The sequence below is a fragment of the Argiope bruennichi genome, chromosome 3, assembly GCF_947563725.1.
Source record: "Argiope bruennichi chromosome 3, qqArgBrue1.1, whole genome shotgun sequence".
Lineage (NCBI taxonomy): Eukaryota > Metazoa > Arthropoda > Arachnida > Araneae > Araneidae > Argiope > Argiope bruennichi.
The window spans coordinates 121935250-121961967 of NC_079153.1; the positions used below are offsets into that span (position 1 = coordinate 121935250).

General features: G+C 28.7%; 1 protein-coding gene across 1 annotated transcript in view; it reads left to right on the forward strand.

Annotated features, from left to right (window-relative positions):
* Positions 1 to 26718, forward strand: part of LOC129963254 (orexin receptor type 2-like) — a 182528-nt gene that overhangs the window by 138490 nt on the left and 17320 nt on the right. Inside the window, exon 4 of the mRNA XM_056077491.1 lies at positions 15943 to 17725. Coding sequence (XP_055933466.1) covers positions 17318 to 17725 — 408 coding nt within the window. The 5' untranslated portion in view covers positions 15943 to 17317. The remainder of the gene's footprint in view (positions 1 to 15942; positions 17726 to 26718) is intronic.

Consider the following 26718-nt stretch of genomic DNA (forward strand, 5'->3'; position numbering starts at 1 on the left):
TAAGTAGAAAATTGTTTGAAAGTTAATACAAGTATATTAAATAAAAAGTTCAATATTTTAGCTAAAAATCGACTTTAAAATCCTTCACATATCTTAAATATAAGAATGTGGTTTCCCAACGACTAATAGAATTTCACATAAGTCTACGTCAAAGAGAATGTACTTATATATTATTCAAGGAAATAATGTATGCATGTATTAAATTATGTATTGTATGGTCAAAAAAATTTCGTAAAAGCATCCAAAATTAAATAGATTATTCAGAGTTTATAAAAGTGTTGGCAGCATCCAGAAAACTCTTGAAAGTATCATATTTCAATATATTGTTACGTAGGTTCTTTAGTGTGGAACTCAATGAGACACACAAGAAGTAGAGCTAAGCGATTTATTAACTCAACTCTGAACTCAGAACGCAGTGACTGACAGATCTTCTGCTTTTATACTAACAGGGAATGTTCCAGAATACTTTTCTGGAGACAGTACGAAAAGTCCGGAACACTTATCTGGTAAACTAAAGAATGGTCCAAAATCTGCTGGATCATGAAATAAAGGAACACATAAAATCAAGGAATTAAATATTTACACAAACTTTGAATCGCATTGTCTCTAGTGGGATTCGAACTTACGATCTCTTCATTATGAGACCAGTGCCATGACCATTTGGCCATGGAGTGTCGACTGTCTCTTTTCAATGCGGCCGTATATAGTTTGTCATTTTCATCAACTATTTTAACACCATTCATATTTTAAAAAATTTAATTTATTTTTTTATGTGTCTACATTGAAATAAAACTTTAAAATAAGAAGCTTCTATCCATTTGAGAGCTGATCCATAATTCTTCGTACCTTCTCTAAGAACGGTATTATGCCCTCCCCTCCAGCGTGAAATTGTAAACATCGATCAAAGTCACGGAGAACACAAATGCTCTAGTTTTTATTTTCAGAGGTGCGCACGCAAAAGTTTTGAAATTCATACTTTCAGGATTTGTTTTTTCCTTCCTATTGAGGCCAAAATTTAAATTATAACTACTATTTCAGTAACAAAAGAACATGCCGAATTTCATTTATTTAATTCCATGTGTCCTTGTTTTATCACATTTATATATATATATATATATATATACACGAACGTACAAGCCTTGAGAGGATTCAACCATGGAGGATTCATTTCAAAATTTGACTCAAATCTTCAGTTAGCTGGAATTTTGTAGTTAGCGTGCTTTTTTAAATTCATATAACCACACAAATAGACTTCTTAAGAATGTATTTCGTTCAAAATCTGTATATACATCGAACTCATAGCATTTTACAGTTTTCGCGTTTTCTTTAAATTATAAGTTCAGACAAATAGACTTGCTGGGAATGGATTCCGTTCAAAATTTAATTGAAATATGCAAATATGGTGTAAACATATAGAGCCATATAAAGACTATTTGAGTAAGGACCCTATAAAGAACACCGTCTATCTACTTTAAACGAAAGAAATCTTGATAAATATATATAAATATATAATGTAAAATATATAAAGTATAAAGTGTAATCCTTTATATATTAATAATGTATAAAGATTCCAAAATTGTTACAAATACTTTATTTTTCCCTTATCGCAACAATTCAGATTATACAAATACTTTATAACTCATATATGTTAAAAAAAATATTCATATTCTAAATTACGCTCGTAACTTGTTGAAACATTCTATCTTAAAAGAAATAAATCCCGAAAAAACAATTCATTTTTCAATGCCAAAATAATGAACTCATTAACTCTCAAAACCCAAACTCATTATCATCCAAGCTTTATACAAAAACTTCAGGTCCATTTCTACTAAAGACAAAACATTTTTTTTTCTTTTCTGAATATGCGAATGAATCATTTATCATCATACTTCGATAGCTCATGAATCTTTAATTAATCATTTCTTATCTCTATAGTTCATTTTTTTACGATTCAGAAACAATCATCAAGTTCTATTCTATTCTTAATGATTAAAAACCGTCCAACTGACGATGTATCTTTCAAATTTCAAATAAGATATTTCCAAATGCTAATGATGGCAACATTTCTTTCCTGTTTTCCGAAAGTTTAGTTTTGGAAGAAAGAACCTATTGTTCCTATTAAAGATAATTTGAACAAAACCAGGTTTTATAAAAACCTCTATTGATGTATTAAACAGCAGAATTATTTTAGTATTTTCGTACTTGAACTACGTATTTTATAGTTTTTTAAATAATTTATAATTCTTTTTAATTTTGATCATTTTATAAGTGTTAGTATTCATAATTCATTATTATATATATATATTATGGAACCTTGTTCTCATTGTTTTCGAAAAATTAACCACCAGATGGCTCCACTTATACAGAATTTAAAATATTATTTAATTCATTAACTGATAGTTAAACTCTGATAATGTTAAAACTTGTGTGTTTATTGAAAACACACAGATGTATGAAATAACAAGGCTCTAGCATATGAGAAAGTCATGGAAAATCAGCATAAAAATTGAATTTTTACAAAGATGATGGTACAAAACTTAAATAAAAATATAGAAACCAAAATTTAGAAGTTTGTGTTAGTTATATTTACGCTTTATTTATAGCATTACGTGCACAATTTTGAAAATGAATTTCAAAATCTTGAAATAGTCAGAAAACAAAGCAGAAATTGCCCAACAACAACATTATTACCATTTTTTACGATATTTCTCGATGTTCACAATATCGGAGAACATTGTGGAAGTACTGGACAATATCTTGTGCTAATAGTGCTCACTTGATCTGACAGCCCATCTCCATACTTCCGTGCCATATCAGAAGGAGAAAATTTATTTGGCCCAGACGGGTCTAGTATATATCAGGTCGTTTATACATAACATAACGCCATCCTGTGCCCCCGGTGCCTATAACACTAAGTTATCTAACCAGTTGGATGAGCACAAGATGGAAGGGGGGGGAAAAGAAAGAAAGAAAGAAAGAAAGAAATTGTTGGTAGAAAGAAAGAGACGACAGACCATCCAGGGTTCTCCAGAGAGAATCCCAACGGTGTCAAATCCTACATGACTGTATTTAATTTTTTGGTGACGTAATAACCGAATAGAGGGGACAAGAATACTTAAACAAATGGTCACTATAGGTTTAACTTACAGGGAAACGAGTTTACTAACTGAAAAAATTAATAAATTACATTGAGAACATATGTATGATATGTATAAGCATATAAATAATCACTGAAAACTTAGAAATCTGTAAAGTCCTTCTGAGTCCTGTGGTTTTCATTTCCTTCGTCAGAACTGCACTTTTGAGGGACTTTTGAAGTTATAATTTCGGCTGATTTTGATAATTGGCATTTTGGTCTCAGCCATTGTGTAGTCTTGAAGAGGTCTTGGTATTTATGAATATGGTTTACTATGGAGTGGATCTTGATATTTTAGTGTAAAATTCTTCGGACTCGAAAGTGACACTTTCCTACAAATACAATGGCCTTCTAAAAAAATAAAGAGGGAATTCTTTAGCTGAACAATCAGCATCTTTCGACTTTAAAATTTCTAAAAAAAAATCGTTTTGTTTTGAAAAATAATAAATCAATATGATTAAAATTACAGATTTTATCATTTTATTTCTATACCCGCAATTCAAACATTAAACTGTGTTCATTAAATTGTAATTTCAATTGCTATTAAAAAGAAAGTGTGGTGCTGAAAACATAATTAAAATGAAATAGAATAGATGTTATCGAATTAGCGAAACATAAAATTTATCTTCTCACTTTGAATTTAAAAAAAGTGAAGCTAATTTTTCATATTAATTTGTAAAATAACAAATTAAAATGGCTGATTTAATTTTTTTTATAATTTTATTTCTGTCATTATAATTCTAACATTATACTGTGTTCGTTAAATTGTAAATGATATTGTTATTACAAAGAAAGTATAGTGCTGAAAAATTATGAAAATGGAATAGAATAGATAATATATAATTAGCGAAATAAAAATATTCAATTTTTTTTGTCAATTATATTTTTTTATTTTATATGGGGATGGAATATAAATTTTTTTAACGCCATTATGTCAAATGTCTTCTTTACTCCATTACAAACCAGTATTGATTAAAAGCTCCAAAATGTAGGTTGTATGAAACAATTTTCTCTAGACAGCAAAATAAGCGAATCAGATTAAGAAAAGTAAAAAAAAAAAAAATAAATAAATAAATACAGTAAGTCAAATTTATTATCTATCTTTTCCTGTCCTATTATTTAACTTCCTTTTTTGTCAGAAATGTTGTTATAGAAGCAGAAGAATGAAAGAAACAAAAGCAGCTTTGAGAAAGCGCCTCTGCCCTAACAAAGAGAAAAGACGATCTGTTTAATAAATGATGTGGAAACACCTACCTCGAAGCTATCAGCGCCATTAGCAAATGTTTGCGAACCAATTACGAATCGTTCTGCTCCGATGCATATCATTCAGGGAGTGTTAAAACATTCGCACATCCATCCACGGCTTTTTGAAGCTGATTTCTGTCACTGTAAGTATAAAAAAAAGAAAAGAATAACAGAAAGTACTTTTTTAAACAATGGCAAAATTGCAGTGATTAAAGTTATTCAACTGAAGAATTCGAAATCAGAATTTTTTATAAAGACAATTTTAGAATATTAGGATGTTTTTTAAGTAAATTCTTATCCATGAACTTAATGGCCATAACACGCACGCATCAAGAATTCTAATTCCTCAGTTAAGTCCAGGGCTTATTCAAAATATATAAGCTTCTTAAGTGAATAGAAGGGAACAAACAATTCTAATCACTGACTTTAGAAATCTTTATGGGTTTGAAAATCTTAATGGATGTCGCAAAGCTGAAGTTTTCTTTTGATACAGCTTTTTTTTTCCTGTTTTCCTTGTTATCTTTGGAATGAGGGGGCTTAGAAAATGTTACAAAAAAATCCATTTCTGAAGAAGTATATCTGATCTAAACTCTTTTTAAATGAACAGGGGCAAAAATCTGATATCTTATTTTAATTATATTGTTAATTTAACTCTAATGAAGGAAGTGAAATTAAAATAGTACTTTAACACCTTGACTGCCGTGGAGGTCACCGGTGACCGACGAATCACTATAAATTACATTGTAAGAAATTCAGCCCAAGCAGTCAAAGTGTTAATAAAATGAGATATATGATATTTATGAGATATCAGATATTTATGGTACTATCTCCTTTATGATACTTATTATTGAAAAAATAAGTTGAGATATTTGAGATTCGTGAAATGAAATATTTGGACTCCATTATAAAAAAAGCATTTGTAGCCAAATTGAACAAAATTTTTTAGCCTTAATATTCCAAATATGACAAATCGATTCATTTAAAATGATCTCTCTTTTTATTCCTTATTAAACTCTTTCGTGTTGTACGTACAATTCGCTAAATGAATTAAACGAGATTATGCCGGAAATCAGAAATGAAGTCACAAATTTCAGTTAAGTTGTATTGATGCATGTAGGCCACAAAATTTACACAGCTTAAATGCAAAACAAAGAAATTTACACGGGCAATTTCAATTTCAACATTGATTATTTAAAATGCATATGTTGCCTACATTATGCCAATTTTTATGAAAATTCAGTATTTTGCAGATGAATTTAGTGTGTATTTCACTTGCAGATGCCCTGGCTTCGAATTTTCTCTCTGTGTAACTGATCCTTGTTAAGTTATCTGAAAGATATAACATACAATGCAGTAATCCTCAACTTTTCACCGACCAGAAATCAACATGCCGAATTGTCAGGAATGTTGATTTGTGGTGTTGGTAAAATGTGCAATATAAAGAATGCATTTTTTGGAACAATAGACAAGTTAATTCTTTGAATGACATATATCAGCTGAAAATTAGCCGCACTTTCTCTTACAGATAAGTCTTCTCCATACCTCGGACTTCTTATAATTTGTATTTGCTTAGTAATTTGGAAGATAAAACGCACAACAGGATTTCCGGGTTCAGTGAATTCCATATGCTACAAATCAAGCAAATTAACAATGGTAGGTTGTGCTTTGCGATCCAAAAAATGAATGATAAATATTATAAAATTCCTAAGTGATCATGAAAAATTATTCCAATTAGATTAACCCTATTCATGTTCCCATGTAATAATTTAATACTCCTTGAATTATATTCATAATATATCCTCAAGTACCGAATTTTTATATTTCCTTTATTTTTCACTCATATTCATTCATTCAGTTTTATTATACTCCAGATATTTTTCATTCTAGTTTTTCTAATTTTTTTGTAATTGTATATATACTTTGTTATTTGTATGGTTTTTTCAGTTGATTACAGAGTAATATCTTTTTTTTTCTTTTGTTTTTTTAAATAAATTCCAACTACATCTATACCAAAACTGAAAGGGACCACTTGAGCTTTAGAAACGGAAGTGTAATGTAGTGTGACGTTAAGTGTGTTTTGCGATAGAACGTGAAATGTGTACGATATTCATTTTTTTAACACTTGAGGGGGTCAACGTATTGAATCACATGCACATCAATAATTCAGCAGTAAAATTCGTTCTGATAAGTGAGATATATAAAATTCTTTAGAATGACAGTTTAGACAAATTCTCATTTTCCATCTCAAGCCCAATTGTTCAGGAAATTCAAGCCATTCTGCTCCCCCAACCTTCTATTAAGTTAGGATGGGTTAAAGCACATGTAGGCCACAACGGAAATGAGGTTGCAGATTCCCTAGCCAAACAGGCCATTTCTGCAGGTATGCCCAGCTCCTAAAAGCCATCTGAAAAGTATTGTAAATGAATTGAGCCTACAGCGATGGCAAGAAGAATGGGACAATGGCTCAACTGGCAGAAACATCCATCAAATCATCTCAAAAGTGTCCTTTGACCCATCATCTTGGAATAGGCTTGACATTATCTTTGCAACTGGCCATGGCCCTTTCCCTTCATATTTCAGGAGATTCCATATTAAAGGATCTGATCAATGTGGCTGCGGCGAAGTAGGCGATCCCCTTCATTATGCCACTAGTTGCCCTCTCACCACATCTTTTCATCTCAAAAAACCCATCCACGACCTAGAAAATATCTGGTGGACCAACGTTATGAGAAACAAGATGTCCAAGGTTAAAATTAGAAATCTTGTGCTGTTCCTACAAGAGAACGAGGAATTGATTTCTCCAGATCCAAGCCCAGTATAAATTTTCATTTCATTTCTCAACCAAGCTCCTCTCCAGAATATATTAATTTCAATAGATTTCATCTACACATACTCCCCACCGAACACCTCTTTCATTATTATAATATTGTATATAGTTACTTTTTATGTGTATTATATATGTAAACTAAAAAAAAAAAATTTTCTTCATAAATACTCCCACATATATCCTTTCAACCTACAGGGAATCCTAGAGATTCCAAGTTCGAGGATATTCTGTGGCGAAAGAAAGAAAGTTTAGACAAACTACAATAACTACAATGTGTTATGACTGAAAGTAATGATTGCAAATAGTGGTTTCTTTCTGTCAGTCAAAACCAATTCCATGAACAGAATAATGTGTAGATCGAATGTTGTGACATTTCCTAGAAGAAAGTTTTTTTTTTTTTTTAAATCAAAATTCAAACATCTGAAAATATTTGTACACCATATTGCACCATTATTACAACTTTAAAATTATGGATGAAATGCAATTATAAAGTTTTGAATATTATTATTGATACTTATGTATTAGAACATTTATTGAAAATTTATCCACTGTTCACAAATTTCTTGTTGCGTAATACAATAATATTTACATTTTCCTACTCTCCATTTCGAATTTCAGAATAGTCGAATCTATTATGTAGTTGTCTCAGAACAACAGAGCTCCGTTTTCACAAGAGAAACTAGCCGAATGAAATGCACAGTTAATTAGTTGCGATTTAATCAGTTAGAAACTGCCGCATGTGAATCTGTATGCAGCTTACCGTTTTATTCCATTTCCATATCTGATTTTAGTTCCTCTCGAAACTTATTAAAATATCAGTATTCAATGCAGGTGTCGAGTGTAACGCACACGGAATTTATCCGATGTGTCGTTTCAGTGATGGATAACCCATATGAGAATTAGTTATAGAGGCAGCTTGTCAAGCACATGTGAACGCGAATCTATATATAATTTATAACTCACCGAATTGCTTAAAACTGAGTATATGACAAGAAAATCTAGTTACTGATTGATCTTATAGTAAAATAAATTCTTTACTAATAAAGTAAATCAACTGCATTATATGTTAAGGGATAATAATTTAATATATATTATATACCGTTGTAAAAATAATCACAAAAATAATAAATAAATAAATAAAATAAAATGAATTCGAATTCTTAATGTTTTTATACAAGGATCATTACCTTGAAAACTGATGTTCCTTTTATTTTCACACTCCCAAAAAATAAGTTTGGAATTGTTGTTTTTTTCAAAAATAAAAAGAACTGAATCGAAGATTACTAAGTTTGACAGTAATTGGCAACAGCTTAAGAAATTCTATGCATTTCAAAATGAATTAGTAAATAAATCTGTATTAATGTTTAAGATGTAGTATGCTTTTGTGTTTATCGGCTTTTGATGAGACCGACAGTTAGAATTATCAAATTCAATACAAATATACTTTAGAAAGTAAGTATGTGGAACTCGAAACAAATTTTTTCAAACTTTAATTACTTAAAAATTAAGGGGAGAAGTTAATTTTTTCCCATGATAATTTCCGAACATATTATTGCACAAAAATGATTTTTAAATCATTTTAAAAAATACATATAAAATAGCAATTTTGTACATGCATGGCAAAAAAGAAAAACATTTTTACAATTTCAACTTCGATTCCAGAAGACATAGTTTGTACAAGAAAAAAGAAAAAGTCGGTGATAAAAAGACGTCTATTCATATTTTTTTGCCGCAAAATTTTATCTTTTGTTGATTTTATTATGAATTTCTGATAGGGATTTTGTTGACATGTGCCGCCTTAGGAAAGGGAATCTTAGGTATGTTTGAAAACTCTGCATATTCACCAAGGATTCTAATCTCTTCCCTCATGGCATATGTTAGCAAAGAAAAAGGAATTATTACAGCACGTGTTGACAATAACTAAATGAAAAGTGGGATTTGAAACCGGAAATAAGTGAAAATTTCCTAATAAGGTAGTATGGTCGGTTTTAAGGTTTGAGGAAATTAATTAACAATTAAAATAATGTACGATATATCATTACATATATATTCGTTATCAAAAATCAAAAATTAATTTCCATTTCAGGCCTTTTAAAACGACAGGAATGTAAATTATAGGCCATTTAAAAGGACGCCATAATTAAAAAAGATTTAAATATATCAAATGTACAAGGCTAGAATAACTATATACCCAATTCTGCAGAGTTGCTTGATACGTAATTGTGACATTTTTCACAGAAATTACTGCAACTCCTTCATTTTTTCATATTTTTGAAATAATAGTTATATTTGGCATTACAAAAAATTTCACAATGGGATGTATACAAAGAAAATAATACCTGGTTGACAACATAATTGAATAGTTCTTCAATCTCAAATAACTTTATTGAACAATGATTTTAGAATGGGACTTCCTTAAGGCAACATCATTTCTGTTTCTAATCAAATGTTTTAATTGTTCTACTCATTATGTCAAATATAACATAATAAAAGATTGCTTATTTTTATTTCATTCAAACTGACTTTTATTGGTTTGATTTTCATTTTTTATTATACTTTTTTAAAAACTTGATTTTAGCTTCCTTTTATTCAAACTAATTTTTACTTACCTATAAATGCCTTCTTAAAGCAAAATATTTTAATCTTCTTTCGTAGCTGCTTAGAATATTTATTAATTAGCCCAGAATTAAATTTGTATTCATGATTATATTTCGTATTACAGAAAATTATTACAAACGGGATTTCTGCAAAGAAATAATACTTGGTTGGCAACATAATTGAATAGGTCTTGAACCTCAAACAGTTTCGTTGAACAATGATTTTAGAAAGGAATTTTCTTAGGGAAACATCATTTCTGTTTTTTAGGAAATGTTTTAACAATTGTTCTGATTATTATGTCAAATTTTAAATAATAAAAACACTATATTTTTATTTCATTCTGTCTTATTGGCTCAATTTATCTTCCGTTATTTTTTTTTTAATTTTGATTTTAGTTTCGTTTTATTTAAATTATTTTGTACTTATTCATGAATGGATTCCTAAAACAAAATATTTCAGTTGTCTTTCATAGCTCCTTAGAACGTTTATTTATTTAGTATTTATTTCAGGATTAATTTCTTTGATTTCTATTTAATACGATGGATTACATTAGAAAGATATTTGGTGCTCTGCAATTAAATATGTTTAAACTAATTAAATAGAAAGATTTGTCAATTCAGTTCACGAAAATAAAAGAGATACTGAAAGAAGCAAAATGCTTTAATATTATTAACTTTTCTTTGTTATATGAAGCATTGGAAATTTAGTTAATATAGCTTGATTTATTTGATTTATAGAAAAAAATCATTCAGGGCATAATAATATCTATTCTTTTGCTTTATATCATCTGATTAAATTAAATATTTCATAAATCTATTCATTGAAGTATTGTCCATTTGCATTTTAATAATTTCATTTTAAATTCAATATTCACGAAAGTCATGTTAAGAAGTATAATGCCCTGGAGCATATTTTATATTTCCTCTCCTGATAAGCAGTGATAAGTTTAAAATTCAAAAGATAGTCTTCCTCCTTGTAATTGAAAAAAGAACACTGAACATTCATGTTTAAATTATATTTAATAAAAGAATTACTATTCAACAAGGCTTGTAAAACATCTTTCATTTAAAACCTCGAACGATTTTTTTTCTTTAGTTGATATTTTATTTGCCTTCTTAATTTATTTTTATGATAAGATCGATGAAATAATATACGCTTAGAATATGTTAATTTTCTTAATTTTAAATTAGGGATATTCCAATTTAAAATTCAATTAGGGATATTCCAATTTAAAATTCAGTTAGGGATATTCCAATTTAAAATTCAATTAGGGATATTCCAATTTAAAATTCAGTTAGGGATATTCCAATTTAAAATTCAAGTGGGGATATTCCAATTTAAAATTCAGTTAGGGATATTCTAATTTAAAATTCAATTAGGTATATTCCAATTCCGCATTGAAGACTGATGACTGGATTAGTTAATTAGTTAACGGGATTTTTTAATTTATTTCTCTTTGTTTTTTACTATAAAAAGCACACTTTAAATATTCATATTAATATCATTATAGAAATATTTCTGAACGTGCCTGATGAAAAAAATTCTGAGAAGCAGAAAAAAGGGATACGACGCTTATTACCAGAGAAGTATAAAGCATAGGGAAAAAAAATCAGAGTCGAAGTGTACAAAAAGAAAAACATTTATACGAATTTTCAATACAAGCAGATAAAAAAACACTGATTATAAAACAATAATAGTGCTCAGAGTACATAACTGAAGATTTTGCTGCAAGATTAACATGCAAATAATAGCAACAATAATAATAAAATCGATCCCCAAATTAAAAATGGAAGAATTTCTATATTTAAAAATTTAAAAGAATAGTTAAAATTTATTAAGTTATTTTAAATGTAAGTTATTTTAAAATTAGTTAATTTCAAAATAATTATTAATAATAATTTTAATTTTTAAAATGAATTAATTAAAATAATTATTCATTTTAATTCAGTTATTTTAAAATTTAAAAGAATAGAAGAAGAAGAAGCAAAACTTAAATTCTTGCATTTCACAGAACCTTTATATTTTTACCTGTTGTTAAAACAATTATTTGAACCGATTTATTAGATAAAACTTAAAAATTTGTATTTAACTAATCTTAATGAATACAACATTTGAGATTTAATATTAACAACAGTCGGAAGAAAATTACACGTTTAAGTATAATCCATTTATTCCATTTCGTTTTATTCCAAAAGAAAAAAATCGTCTTATAAAATGGAACATACATTTCTGTTTAGACTTCAGTCGTATTGCATTTGCTTTATTCTTTAGTATTTATTTGACAGAACTCTAGGGGGAGCTGCTATAAGTTTCGATGCTTCATTTCTTTCTTTTTTATAACGTTTAAACGCTTTGAAACAAAATAGGAGTATTATATTTAGAAACCACACCAGATGCTCTGAGCAAACATACAAGATTTCGGAACAAATAAGTTTGGACAGTTATGGGAAGAAGAGATATAGCATCACATATTTTTTAAATTTTGAAGCTTGAGATTGTAAGAGAGAATAAAGAATAGGAGGAGGAGACGAAAATGCTTTGTATAAAGTATAAATAATGTCCATTCTATTGCTTCAACGAGTATCAAATTGATGGATTATGGTTATCTATAACCATTAACTCTGACTGAATAGAGATAGAATGTGGGGTATAAAGAAACACAGAAATACAGAAGGTTTTTTTTTTTTTTTTTTTTTTTTTTTTTTTTTTTTTTTTTTAAAGGATTTCTTAGTATATGTTGAAAAAGTGTTTATAAGAATTTTACTTTAAATGCAAAAGCACAAAGAAAATGATTCAAGAAATCTGACTTTTTTTAGTTTTTAGGATAAGAAATGTACAAACAGAAAGTATTGTATTCGTCGAAAAATTCGAATGCGATATTTTGGTGAATCTCCATTGTTTAACATATCCTTAAAACCAAAAAAAAAATATATATATATATCTTTTATAACTATGTTTTTCTGTCTATGAGCGCTATAACTCAATAAAACTTTGAGTTAGATGGATTTTTCTTGATAGTGGATTTGTAATCACAATAAGAAAATTTTAATTCAATATGAAAACATCCATTAAAAGATAAAAAAATATGCAGGATAGAGAAAATAATGTATACTATTAAAACTTTACGTCACAGTGAATTACTGTGAAAATAATATAATGAACTCGGTTAGTCGTGGTTAAACATTTGCATGTAGCAGCTGCGTTATGTAATTCGAAATTGACTGGCGTATTTCATTTTAGCAAACCGGAAAAAAATGATAAATGGATTGATAAATTATGAATGTATAAACTGGGTAAAAATCTCCTAGTCTAAGCTAAATGACAAAGTTTGTGAAACTAATTAAGATTTAACATAGAACCATTTGCATTGCAAAGATGGATTGATTCTCTTTCCTCCTTTGAATGAGAAAAAAATTAAGCAATATATTTTAATTTTCTTTGACAAAAAACAATATGAAATTCCGAGAAATAATTGGCTATGGATAAATTAGAAAGTCACTGAATAAAATGTAAAACAATGTATTGATTTTGCAACTAATTTAAATTTAGTAGAGAATCCAAATGTTGTCTCATTCTCCTAATATCTCTTCACTCGTATTAGCGGTATGTTTTAAAGTTCGTGACTTGTTGGGAATGGAACGCACTGAAACGAATCAAAATGGCGGTGACATGCATGCCTGAAGCATCATTTTGATGTGGAGATAAATCAAAATAATATTTCAAGTCTTGCAGATGTGGTAAGTGACTAAAAGGAGGTAATTTTCTGCTATTTCTGCAAGAAAGCCTACCAGAATTTATAAATCAGCAAAAAAGTTTTAAAGTTGTTGAACTAAGACATGTGGAATTTCAAATCACTTTATAAATTGTGACGTCAGTCAGTGATAAAATGGTCTGGCTGACTAATACATCAAACATCACATATATTTAATCTATTTCTTATCTCATTTTTAGTAAGATTTTTTTCAAGCATTATCCTAGTAAGTAGTGATAAAATTATTGCTTTGATGGATACGGCTACATAAATAATATATGTAGCCGTATCCATCAGAGATTAGTCCGAAATCCTTCAGAATTCAGTGGTGTTAAACGTATGTTTCCTGTCAAAATCGCAGGCTTGAAAAACTTTTTAGCATTTCAATTTTGTGAATTTTGGTTATCACATGATGTTTACATTAAATGGTTGTCATTTAATTTTAACTCATCTGTGATCACTCAATTCTTTTTCCAAAATTTATACATATATTAATGAAATTGCTAACAGTATTTAAATGATAAACCTATTTTCCAAAACAGAATGAATTCATAAATATTCCACTTAATATGGAAATGGATAATAGAAAAGTCTAATAATGTCAGAGTTCCGATTCCTGGTCTACTCAAACCATTCAAAGGATCCGTTTAATACTAAAATTGCCTATATTCGTATAGAGTAAATTTTATAAATATATTTTGATATCTATAGAACTTTAAATTTTATATGAAAGCAACTGCTTTTTCATGTTTAATGAATTGTAGGAAACATAAAATCATGAACACTATAAAACAAAAATACATGCATTTTTAAAATCATGCGAATTAAAATATAAAGACAATTTAATCAATACAAAAACTTTGTAAATCTTTTTTCGTTTTTATTGATAAATGATACAGCTTGCATAAGGAAAAAACACAGACGGAAATGAAACAGCAATTTATTTTTGTAACTAGGAGCAATTCAAATTTAATCCCAGCTGATTGATGTTTCATATATAACTGACAAAGGTACGAGATTTTCAAGATTTAACTTGCGTTTTATACTAGGCACTAAGGAGAATGAAGCAGACATTAAGTATCAGTGTTTTGACAAAGTAAATTATTTCTAATTTTTGAACGAATAATTATGTTTACAAATAGACCAGATATTACAGATACTATATAATCGAGGTCTACTATAATTTTATGTATCTATACTTTCAGCCTTTTCATTCATTTATAAACTTTTATATCAAACTACGGCGCGTTTTAAAACATATAGATAATTCCATGTGAAGTTATATTAAAAAAAAACAATACCAAAGAAAGCAGTTCTGAAGCCTCAACCATTGTTCATGTTCGTAAATGTTATTTTAATGTTATGACCAATCTTCAACGGCTACCGTTTCAATTTCAAACGGTATCTAAAAAACAATACATCATTATTCATTATCAATTGTAAAAACATCATAGAAACTGAGCTTCAACTTCTATGGCAATTCGCCAATATTTATTTGCTACGAAAACTCGATTTTTGATAACTAATCAAAAGTCAAGTCATCAATTGTCGTATACCCCAAGATTACTGTCCTATCAAGATAAATTACAGAAACACTACTTTTCAGTACATTTTCAATGAAAAAAACCCCTGCAATATACTGCAGTACCTTACAATATCCTCTTAATTATTGTTCTGAGTTCCAGAATTTTTTATTTCATATTAAAACTTGTGATATTTATATATATCATCAGTTGTCGCCTTTCCCTGCCCTCCATTCAGTGTTTAGAGAAATCAAAAAATTGTGTGCGTGGGGCTGGAGAGGAAATGTACTTTCTATAAAATAAAACATTTACAGCATCTCTGAAGCAAAGCCAATTTTTATGTTAATGTGATACCTGATCATCCCCAGATATGTCATAGATGACCGCTTACCACCCCCATCCCTTGTTTGTTTTGAGAAACATCTAATAATAAATTTAGTGGACCTGAAATCAAAATGCTCTTAATTTAGAGTTTAGTGGAATCAAAATGATCTTAGTTTATTCTAAATGCATTTTTTCCTTTGCTGTGATGAAATGTAGTTCATGAAAATTAATTGACATGAGTGACTTAATACCATTATTATGGTGAATGAACAACTGGTTACCGAATGTTACCAGTGTCTTGTTAGTTCCTAATATTTAATTGACTTTTTTTATTTATATATTAAAATAGGAATTTAATATATCTAGGATGTGATTCATTTACATTTTTTAGTATGAGAAATCAATATGGTATCAAATTTTTACAAAAATAATATTAGACACTTATATTAATTAAGGCTTTTGTAGCATTATAACATTTATATATTTATGATTTATGTGTGTTGCATTTCTTTAAAAACATTTTTTTTTCTTCTTTTAGATAATTAAATCTTCAAGAACGTGATCCTGAATATTTCTTTATATCATGGAATAACCAAGAAGACTTTTATAGACATACGGAATTGCATATTGGAGTTTTCTATCATATTTAAATTATTATTTTTGAATCTGTCTGCGATTATTTTTGTCATAGATTTTTCGTTTGTTTTAAAATTTTAAAGCTTCGAGATATGAAATAAGAAAGAACATTGTGACAAAAGTTTGAAAAGTGAGAAATATTTGAAGAATTTGTGATATAATTGATTGCAAGAAAATTTCGTTTCTGGAGAAGGATAATAATATTTTTCAAAGCATTAAATAAGAAAGGAAACAAACTATCATCTTTTTCGATGCATGATCTCAATAGAATGAACATTTATAGAAAGTTTCTAAAAAGAAATTCTAATAAACAGATTAAGAATGAAAATCATCAAATTTACGAATAAATAAAAGAGAACAGGTACTGCCACTAAAAATACATAACTCTTATTTTGGGTTTGAAAACTGATGTATCATTTAGAACATTCATTAAATATGACATTAACGTGAATATGTACCAACAGTTAAGATACAGTTCATAAATTGACTTTTTTTCTCTACCTCTGCTTATTTAATTCTTGATCATGATCATGCTTCTTAATATCTAATAGAACGATCTGCTCACTCTATTTTACTTCAAAACTTCAGATAAAAAGAAACATTTTCTATGCAAGTTATTAGTTTTACAAAAATCTCATAACTGTTTTTCCTTGTGATAGAAAGGGGTGACAAATCATTGGTTAAAACAATTTCTGAAACTGTTATGTATTGTTTTTATTGATCACAGTGTTAGAATGCCCATTTTTGTTAAAACAACAATCTTACTAGCTTAAGGCATTAAAAAGAGATCTGGAAACAAATGTGTTCTTTTAATTTTTTTCTCTTACGGAAACTTATATTGATGATTCGTTTATTTATGGCTGGGAATGTTGATTCATAGGCATTATTGATTTACAATAAGAATTCATTTAATACTGATGTTTTTTTAAATTTTTTTATATATGACGCATGTCAAGTACTTTCAAACAAATAAAAAAAATGATGGATACATTTAATCAAATGTAATCATTTCCTAGCTATAGATGCAGAAACTATCTTGACTGAAAACAAAACACGAATAAACTGGAAATCTCAATATTTTTTTCCGTGTTCACTGACATAAGAACATGTTCCCTTAAATTCTAGCAAAAAGATAAATACTTTGTGCAATTATTTGGATTGCTATTTAGTGTAATATGCATGATTATATTGTAAAATCACTTGATATATACATAATTGTGAAATTTCGTATTTAAGAAAGATTGCATCTTTGCATATTCGTATCATCAAACTACAAAATGGATGTCTCACAAACTGACCTGCCTGTATTGTACGAAACTCGTTGGGAAAACTGGACCTATAACTCTTCAAACACTTCAAAATCTGATTGCACCAACGAATATTGCGTTTCAGACGAGGACTATATTGCAATGATCGAAGATTATATTTTCCCATCTACTTACGAGTGGGTATTGATCACTTTGCACCTGACTGTATTCATTGTTGGATTGGTGGGAAATGCTCTTGTTTGTGTGTCTGTGTACAGAAATCACAGCATGCGGACAGTTACCAATTACTTCATTGTGAATCTTGCTGTCGCTGATTTTTTGGTCATCCTCATCTGCTTGCCACCGACCGTGCTGTGGGATGTCACCAAGACGTGGTTCTTCGGCAGCATCACGTGCAAGCTGGTCCTCTATCTGCAGGTGAGCAATTTGCTTGTTGCTGTACTATCCAAATTTAAATAATACATGAGCTTTCACTGCATTCAATAAGATATATATACAAAAAACACCACCGAATTTTTTTCCAGCATTCTACTTTTTTTTATACCAGAAGTCGGCAACCTGTCATTATCTAAGACGTATTTTTAGAATTCTATTTAGCAAAATAATGCTTATACACCCTTCTTCAGCAATACACTATTATTTTCTTGAACACACTGTAATAAAATGACTTTGTGTACTCGGTTGTTGCTGTACTGTCCAAATTTAAATAATACATGAGCTTTCACTGCATTCCATAAGATATATATACAAAAAACACCACCGAATTTTTTTCCAGCATTCTACTTTTTTTTATACCAGAAGTCGGCAACCTGTCATTATCTAAGACGTATTTTTAGAATTCTATTTAGCAAAATAATGCTTATACACCCTTCTTCAGCAATACACTATTATTTTCTTGAACACACTGTAATAAAATGACTTTGTGTACTAGGTTGTTGCTGTACTGTCCAAATTTAAATAATACATGAGCTTTCACTGCATTCCATAAGATATATATACAAAAAACACCACCGAATTTTTTTCCAGCATTCTACTTTTTTTTATACCAGAAGTCGGCAACCTGTCATTATCTAAGACGTATTTTTAGAATTCTATTTAGCAAAATAATGCTTATACACCCTTCTTCAGCAATACACTATTATTTTCTTGAACACACTGTAATAAAATGACTTTGTGTACTCGGTTGTTGCTGTACTGTCCAAATTTAAATAATACATGAGCTTTCACTGCATTCCATAAGATATATATACAAAAAACACCACCGAATTTTTTTCCAGCATTCTACTTTTTTTTATACCAGAAGTCGGCAACCTGTCATTATCTAAGACGTATTTTTAGAATTCTATTTAGCAAAATAATGCTTATACACCCTTCTTCAGCAATACACTATTATTTTCTTGAACACACTGTAATAAAATGACTTTGTGTACTAGGTTGTTGCTGTACTGTCCAAATTTAAATAATACATGAGCTTTCACTGCATTCCATAAGATATATATACAAAAAACACCACCGAATTTTTTTCCAGCATTCTACTTTTTTTTATACCAGAAGTCGGCAACCTGTCATTATCTAAGACGTATTTTTAGAATTCTATTTAGCAAAATAATGCTTATACACCCTTCTTCAGCAATACACTATTATTTTCTTGAACACACTGTAATAAAATGACTTTGTGTACTCGGCTGTTGCTGTACTGTCCAAATTTAAATAATACATGAGCTTTCACTGCATTCCATAAGATATATATACAAAAAAAACCGAGTTTTTTTCTAACATTATACTTTCTTTTATACCAGAAGTTGGCAACCTGTCATTATCTAAGAGGTATTTTTAGAATTCTATTTAGTAAAATAACGCTTATAGACCCTTCTTCAGCAATACACTATTATTTTCTTAAACACACTGTAATAAAATGACTTTGTGTTTCAAGTATTTATTATCAATGTTAAGATAATCGTAGTTACTCTGTAAAATATAATTATTTAAGTGAATTAATCAATAATAATTAATAAGTGATTTTTAAATTTTCTTACTTTTCTAGGTTTTTTTTCCGTTTGTGAAATAGTACGTAGATATTAGATATTAAAATAGCTATTAGATACTAAATTAAAGATAAAATATTTGAAATATATACTTTTTATTATTTCCCATTACTTGTAACTACTTTTAGTCTTAAGTGTGACTGATCTTGCATAGAAAATTATAAAAATATTTGCAATTAAAAAATATGTCTTTTACTAAAAAGAAACTGAATTATTAATTCTAACTTTCCAGCGGCAAAGATGTCTTTTATTCCCGAGTTTAAACCGATGTCAAAATTTATTGCTCTATTTTTTTTCTTCGTCGCTATTAAAAGAAGTACTTCAAAATTTTCCTCGTGTTGAATTTTGCAGGTAAAACAGATTATCTTGCCTATTTTGACACCACTATCTACCTTCCTTAAGGACATGTTTGGCGTAGAGGGATTGATTGTAAATACTTTTCAACAAACGGATTGTGGTGAGGTAGAAAAGAATTAATTTGTATTGACAAATGAATCAATTTAAATAAGAATAAATCGATCTTGAAAGTTATTAAAATCTTAATAAATTGGAAAGTTTCCCTATTGCCTTCGGAAATTTATAGAAGAATATATTTCTCAAATTACTATTACGGTGTGCAAATGCTTACAATAATTACCACAATATGCTCCTTTCATAAATGAAGAAAAATGTTTTTGAAGATCTTAAAGATGCTTTAAAAAATTCTCTGCTTTTTTTTTTCCTTAAACAATCTCATTAAATAACTGAAAAGGAACCAATCACCATTAAAAGAGCATTAAAAAATTGAAGTTTATTTTTACTCTTTTATATAAAAGATTACTTTGCATAAAATTTTATTCGTAACATTATATAAATAGTTGGATAGAAATCTCATTATATAAACATACATGCCCATCTATAGACAATTTAATAGTGTTATGGTAAATTTATATTTTGTCATAAGAATACCGAGATGATGTTGACAGACATTCGATAATTCTAAATTATGTCAAGAAATTCTAATTTATAACAGGATATGGAATAAGGAAATTTAGTTCCAGTTTTTATGATAACTAAAAAATAATTTTTCATACAAAATACATATAAGTTTTTCATATAAGTACTAAAATAGTCATCCTTCCTTAAAAAGTATTTGAAAAAAAAACTGTTTTATGAAGAGACCGAAAAGTTTATTTTTATATCTGCTTTTTATAAAATAGAATTTATATTTCATTTTATATTTTGAATTGTATTGATGGATAGAAAAGGGCTTTAAATACACATTTGTTAAGATGAATTACTATATTATAAAATAAATAAAAACACGATAAATAAAATTATTTTTAGGGAAATTTAGGTTTAAATATTATGAAAGTTCTCTTAAGAATCGTTCCAATATTTGAAATTCCAATAATAAAAAATAACGTAATATAGATTCTTTGAATTATTTTGAATAAAATAAAAATAATAATGCAAAGAAAATCTTTTGTGTTTCTAACAAACTACACCTAATAACTTTTCAAACTTTTAATATTTTTATATTATAAATACGAGTATTAAAAATTTGGAATAATCATATTAAAGAATATTTCTTGTCAGCATTTTTTCATTTTTAGGTTGGCGTAATTTTGTAGATCTCGTGGTGCATAATTTGTTTAAAATGCTTTACATAGCAGTTTGACTCGAGATTAATACACATACTTTCTTCTTGGTTATTGTGTGCTCATTCAGAAACGAATTTTCCAAAATTCAATGCATTAGGTATTTGTCAAGAATTTTTTTTTTATATTTTAAAACTTTTTTCAAAAAAGGAATGGAAATTTTTATTGATTATTTTATTTGAGCGAAAAAGAATCATTGGCCATTTTTGCGCCACTTTAAAATCCAAAATATAAACTATCCAGTCATACGAATTCAATTTTTAGATTTTACTTCTTTTATTTTAATAAAGTATTTAAAATTAATTTAAAAATTGTAAGCAATAATAATAATTGCATGAAAAATATTATTAATATGAGAATACAGATCTGATAACAAACAAACATTTGTAATTACACTCTTGTGAATAGGTTTGTTTTTCTACTTATTGCACAGTAGAATGACGAATATCAACTCAGAAGAGAAGGATTGCTTCATGAGTGCACAATAAAGTCGTCACATAAGTGCATAATACCGTCAAATGCTTTTTTTGACCCAAAAGAGTTAATTTTGCCTTTGTTGGTGACCACTCAAGGGACAGATAAATATGATAGTGACAGAGTGTGATAAGTATTGATTATTAGTTCTTTTCAAGGCACTAATCAATTTAGGCATTATCTAGTGATGAGCCATGAACAAGATAAACGAATTCTTAAATGGATTATATTAGTACTTATATATGCTAAGAACAATGAATGTGTGGACATTTTAGCTTTAAGGTTTGAAGAAGATTTCAAAAGGAATCTATCGTCATATATCTGGAAATAAAGAAAAATAATTGAAGTAATTTGAATAAAATGGGATTTGAAAATATCATCTTGTTGTAAATATGGTCTCGTAAAAACGAAGCTGAGAAAATCGGATTAAGAAGCAAACAGAAAAATACTAATAAAATCTCCTTATATCTTGTCAGACTTTTCCGAATAATAATATAAACTATTCAAAACAAAATAAAGAAATATATAGAATATTTGTCATTATAATAGCGTTACAATCAAATATAAACATATTTTTTAATTAGGACTTTTTAATTAAAAAATTTTAAAATATCTACGAATTCATTCTATATTGTATTCATCATCTGAGTAATAACAGTCAATATTAGACATTCTAACAAAGTATGATTGAGATAAATCATATCTAGATGCAAGTAAAATATCTTGAAATGCATGTTTCACATACTCCTAGATATGATTCTTCTTCCAATTAGGAAACGAACAAATACAGGCTTAATAATCTCAGACTAGAAATTTTAAACAGTCAGAAAGTTTAATGATGCAGCCAAAATTATTAGTGTGATCTGTAAGTTAAAGACGTCTTATTTCTGACAGAGAGCCTTTGAGGTGTAATTACTGTACCTTTCATTGAATGCAAAACATCAGGGACCACGTATTTAAGAATCCTCGTTAGCTAGTAATGATGCAATCAGGATGAATATCAATGGCATTTTTCTAAAGAATTTGTTCTGTTTTAGTTATTTACCTTGCATTCCATTAATTTAATTATTGTTTTATTAAATAGAGCAATGGATAGCATATTGCAATAATTCGTAATTTATTCGTGACGTCATCAAGATGATGATAAATGATAAATCATTTTGGCATTTTAATTTACTTACGCACCATTATGAAGCAATATGACGGCTATCCTGAGGATAGATCTTTTAATTTTGAGTCGTGATCCAAAGACGAAAATGACATCTGATTCGGCATCTTTTCTCTCTGGTATGCTGATCTCCTGCGAGTTTCTTTGAACGCTTTTTGCTCTTAAGGTTATTTATTGCCTGTGCGTTTCTGTTTACTGCAAATACTGTTTTTGTAGGCCGGGATAGCCTGGTTGGTAGAGCGTCGGATTCGCGTCCCTTAGGTTGCGAGTTCGAACCCCGCCGGCCGAAGATTCCCCGCGTGCTTGATGGCTGACGCGCATTAAATCTGTTGTGGTCGCAAAGTCCTCCATGTCGAGAGTAATACTACTGGGGGTACTGGATGAGGGGTGATCGTTCTCTGATTCAGGTCTAAATTACGATCTGTGGTTGAGTGAATGAAATGCGTGAATGAAGTCCACCCCGTAAAAAGGGTTGTGACGTGTATGTAGCTAAGTCGTATTATTGGTCCTATATGGCGCTACTATTGAAACAAGAGGCGTTCCCCTTGAGGCTTAAATCGGCTGTCTTTGACAGCGGGCTTGTCCATAGCAAGTGCCATTAGAAACAACAACAACACTGTTTTTGTATGCCTATATATAGTTCAGCAACGGTTTGTAAAATCCTCCGCGCTTTTGGGCATGCGTTAGGATGGAGTAAATTCTTCAAAATAGGCATGAAAGGAGGAAATGTTTACATTTACTTTTATCTAATAGGGGAAATCCAAGGTCAAAGGGAATACCGGAAATGCACTCATCGTTCCGCGTTTCACCCCTTAATGAGATGGAATCGTCGAAATGCGGTCGTCTCAGAATCTGTTGACGAACTACTGTGCTGTGTGCGTATTTGTGTAAACTAAAGCGTCTTCGTCTTTTATGAAGGCTTTTGAACTTTTTTAACGTACACCCACCGGACGAATATTTGGATTTTCTGTAACAAAGCAATGGAGAATCAATCTTTTTCTAATCCTAAAATGGATATAAAAGTTACAACTTATACCTTATTATAGGGTTATGGTTTTTCACCAAATATTTTAAACTTATACAGAAATCAGTAACATTTGCCGTTAATGCTTATTCTGTAATCATAAAAGTGTATTATAGTGAATTTTGCAATATATTTTAAGCAATAGATTTTAAGAAGTAGAAAAACAACATAATAACTTGTTTATGCAACTTTTTACAAAGCACTTACAAATTGTATATGCTTATATTAATAAAATGTCGGATTAGAATTAAGATTGAAAAGACTAAAAATAGCACTGAATGAGAATCAAATAAATAAAAAAATAGCGAGATAATTATTGTTTATAAATTAAGTAAAACAGAAAAAGAGCCTAGTAGCCTTCTTATTTCAACTTTTAAATCCGAAACTAATAAAATTTATCCTCATAACAAACTTCTGCTTTCTAAACGACATAAATGTTTCATTTGAATAGAGTCTGTGATAGAGATACCAAAGAATAATGTTAAGTAAGGTAAATATTTGCTTTTAAAATATTACACGAAACAGATTTCTAAAAGATAAATGCATAGTATCAAAACAGTGTAAGAATATTTTCTAATTTCAAAAAAATAATTTTACCATCATAAAATGGAAATTAAAAAAAAAAACTAATATAGTTGAAAAAAATATTTGGGACACGTTTCTCACGAATAAATTTATATATCTTTTATATAAATGAATCATATTTCTTCAAGCACCCAAAAATTCCATTAATTTACGAAAAAAACTTTTTAATGAATTAGATTTATTTTTCAGACAAGTAAATGTTAATGCATTTCCAAATATTGTTGTAAAATATAAGTCAAAAACAAGAAATTTAATTATTTGTTTCAAAAAAGGTAATATGTGTGTAATAAAATGGTACATAATCCTTTCGTGGAGTGCATATTTGTTGAATACTAAGTTACCTGCCAATATAGACTTAAATGCAAGAACAATTATTAAAAAATGTTTTCTTCCAAAAGGTTGTTAAAATAGCTGTCAACTTTGGAGAATGTTTGAAAAAAATCGCCTAAAGTTTAAAGAAAATATTTCAAATAATTTTTTTTTTATCTTTAAACAACTCTTCTTAAAATCAGAAATTCTGACCATTTTCATCAACGGAACTGATATTAACTTCATAATTAAGATTGATTGAAGAATGAAAACAGCAGACGAAAGTTTTCTTTCTAGTTTTTTGCCTATTGCCTTCCCAAAAAAAGAAGAAGAGAGAGAAATCATTATTTTAGATCATATCTGTTTTATGTGCTAGTAACTTTTGACACATTTTTAAAACTGAGTATATATTTTAGACATTGTATTTTTGACACTAGTCTCTTTCCTTTTACAAAAGAAGCTACGATTGTAACTTTTCAATATTTGGAGAACACATGTTATTTCTTCTAATACTTTTTAAATAACAATATCCTTTCTTTGCTATAAAGCTCTTGATATCATTCAGTATCACTATGCCAAATAATAATAATTAGAAGATGTCTTTTTTAATTCAATTAATTAAAGAATAGGAAAAGAAAAATATTTAAAATATTGTTGTTTATATTGTTACAACTTGCCCCAGGATCAATGTAAATGTAACAGCAGATTTGTTTTGAAAAAAATATTTATTGTGTTGAAAAAATTAAAATTTCCGAAGGTTTCCTTTTTTGTAAATGATAAATGAATAGTTGTAATAAAAAATAAGCTGTTATAAGTAAGAAATCTTTAATATTTTTTTGAAATAGAAAGATTTTTCCATATATTGTTGCAACTAGCCTCCAGGTCTCTTAAACACACACACACACACACACACACACACACACACACACACACACACACACACACACACACACACACACACACACACACACACACACACACACACATTTTTATTGTTAGTAGAGATTAATTAAACATTTAAATATTTTGAATAATTTTTTTATAATACAGCATGAAATTTAACGTTACAGCATAATACAGCATGAAATTTAACGTTAGGTTAAATGCTTTTGTCTAAAATAGGGTTCTTCTGTATATTTATAATGTTCATTATCAGAGAAATTAAATGCCATTCTTGCAGAAAAATTATTTGTTTCTCCATAAAAATCTTCCGACCGGAAATAAATGTGATTGATTCTAACATTTTATTAAATTCTGAAAAATACGGGGGGGAGGGATTTAGCGAAATCTTTGAAGGTACTCATCTGATAATAAAATTCTTTCGCGATTCGAATCTTAAACGTTACGAAGAACTCCGTCCGGGAGTAATCAGGCGGAAGTTCTTAATGCAAATATCATTTAAAGGAACGATATGCATCCCTTTCCAGATCATCAGGAATTTGAATATCTAATAAGAGGCATTTAAAGCAAAATAAATAAAATTATCAAACGAGGCTTCTTAGGGAATTATTAAACTGAAATTCAAATAATTGTATCTCCCTTGATATCTTAAAAGAGAGTAAACTTTATCAAATTGTAATTTTTGTACTTTGAAAACTTTAGTTTCCTAAATGTTTATAGAAACCTGCTAATAATTGATAAAAATCTTTTTAATACCTGTGAATCAACGATTTCATTTAGTTTTCTAATTATATGTCAGTTTCTATGATATTAATTTTTGATGATCTCTTATTCTATACATATAAAACGGTAACGTACGTGACACATAAAGCTATTACTAAATGGCAACAGTAAAATGTAGGCAAATAACTATAGGAATGTTTCAGACTGATTCCTTCAATGATTTTATAGCCGCACTTAATTCAACGATTTCCTAATTAATGAAATTGCAAGATAGTATTAGAAATTATCTGGAGAGGGCTGACATTTCATTAAGTTAGAGGAAAAACAATATGTAAAAGAATTTAAGAAATAACAAAAAGTTTAACAAGCGCTTAAATTGGCTTAACCGTTGGCATTTGAATATTCGCTATGATTTAATTATTTCATGTTAATCATTTAATATGTCAATCACCTGAACGAACAAGATGCTCGCCAAAGGCGGCTAGCTGATTATATTTTCATCACATAAAACGCATCCGATATCCTGAATATAAGGAAGTGAT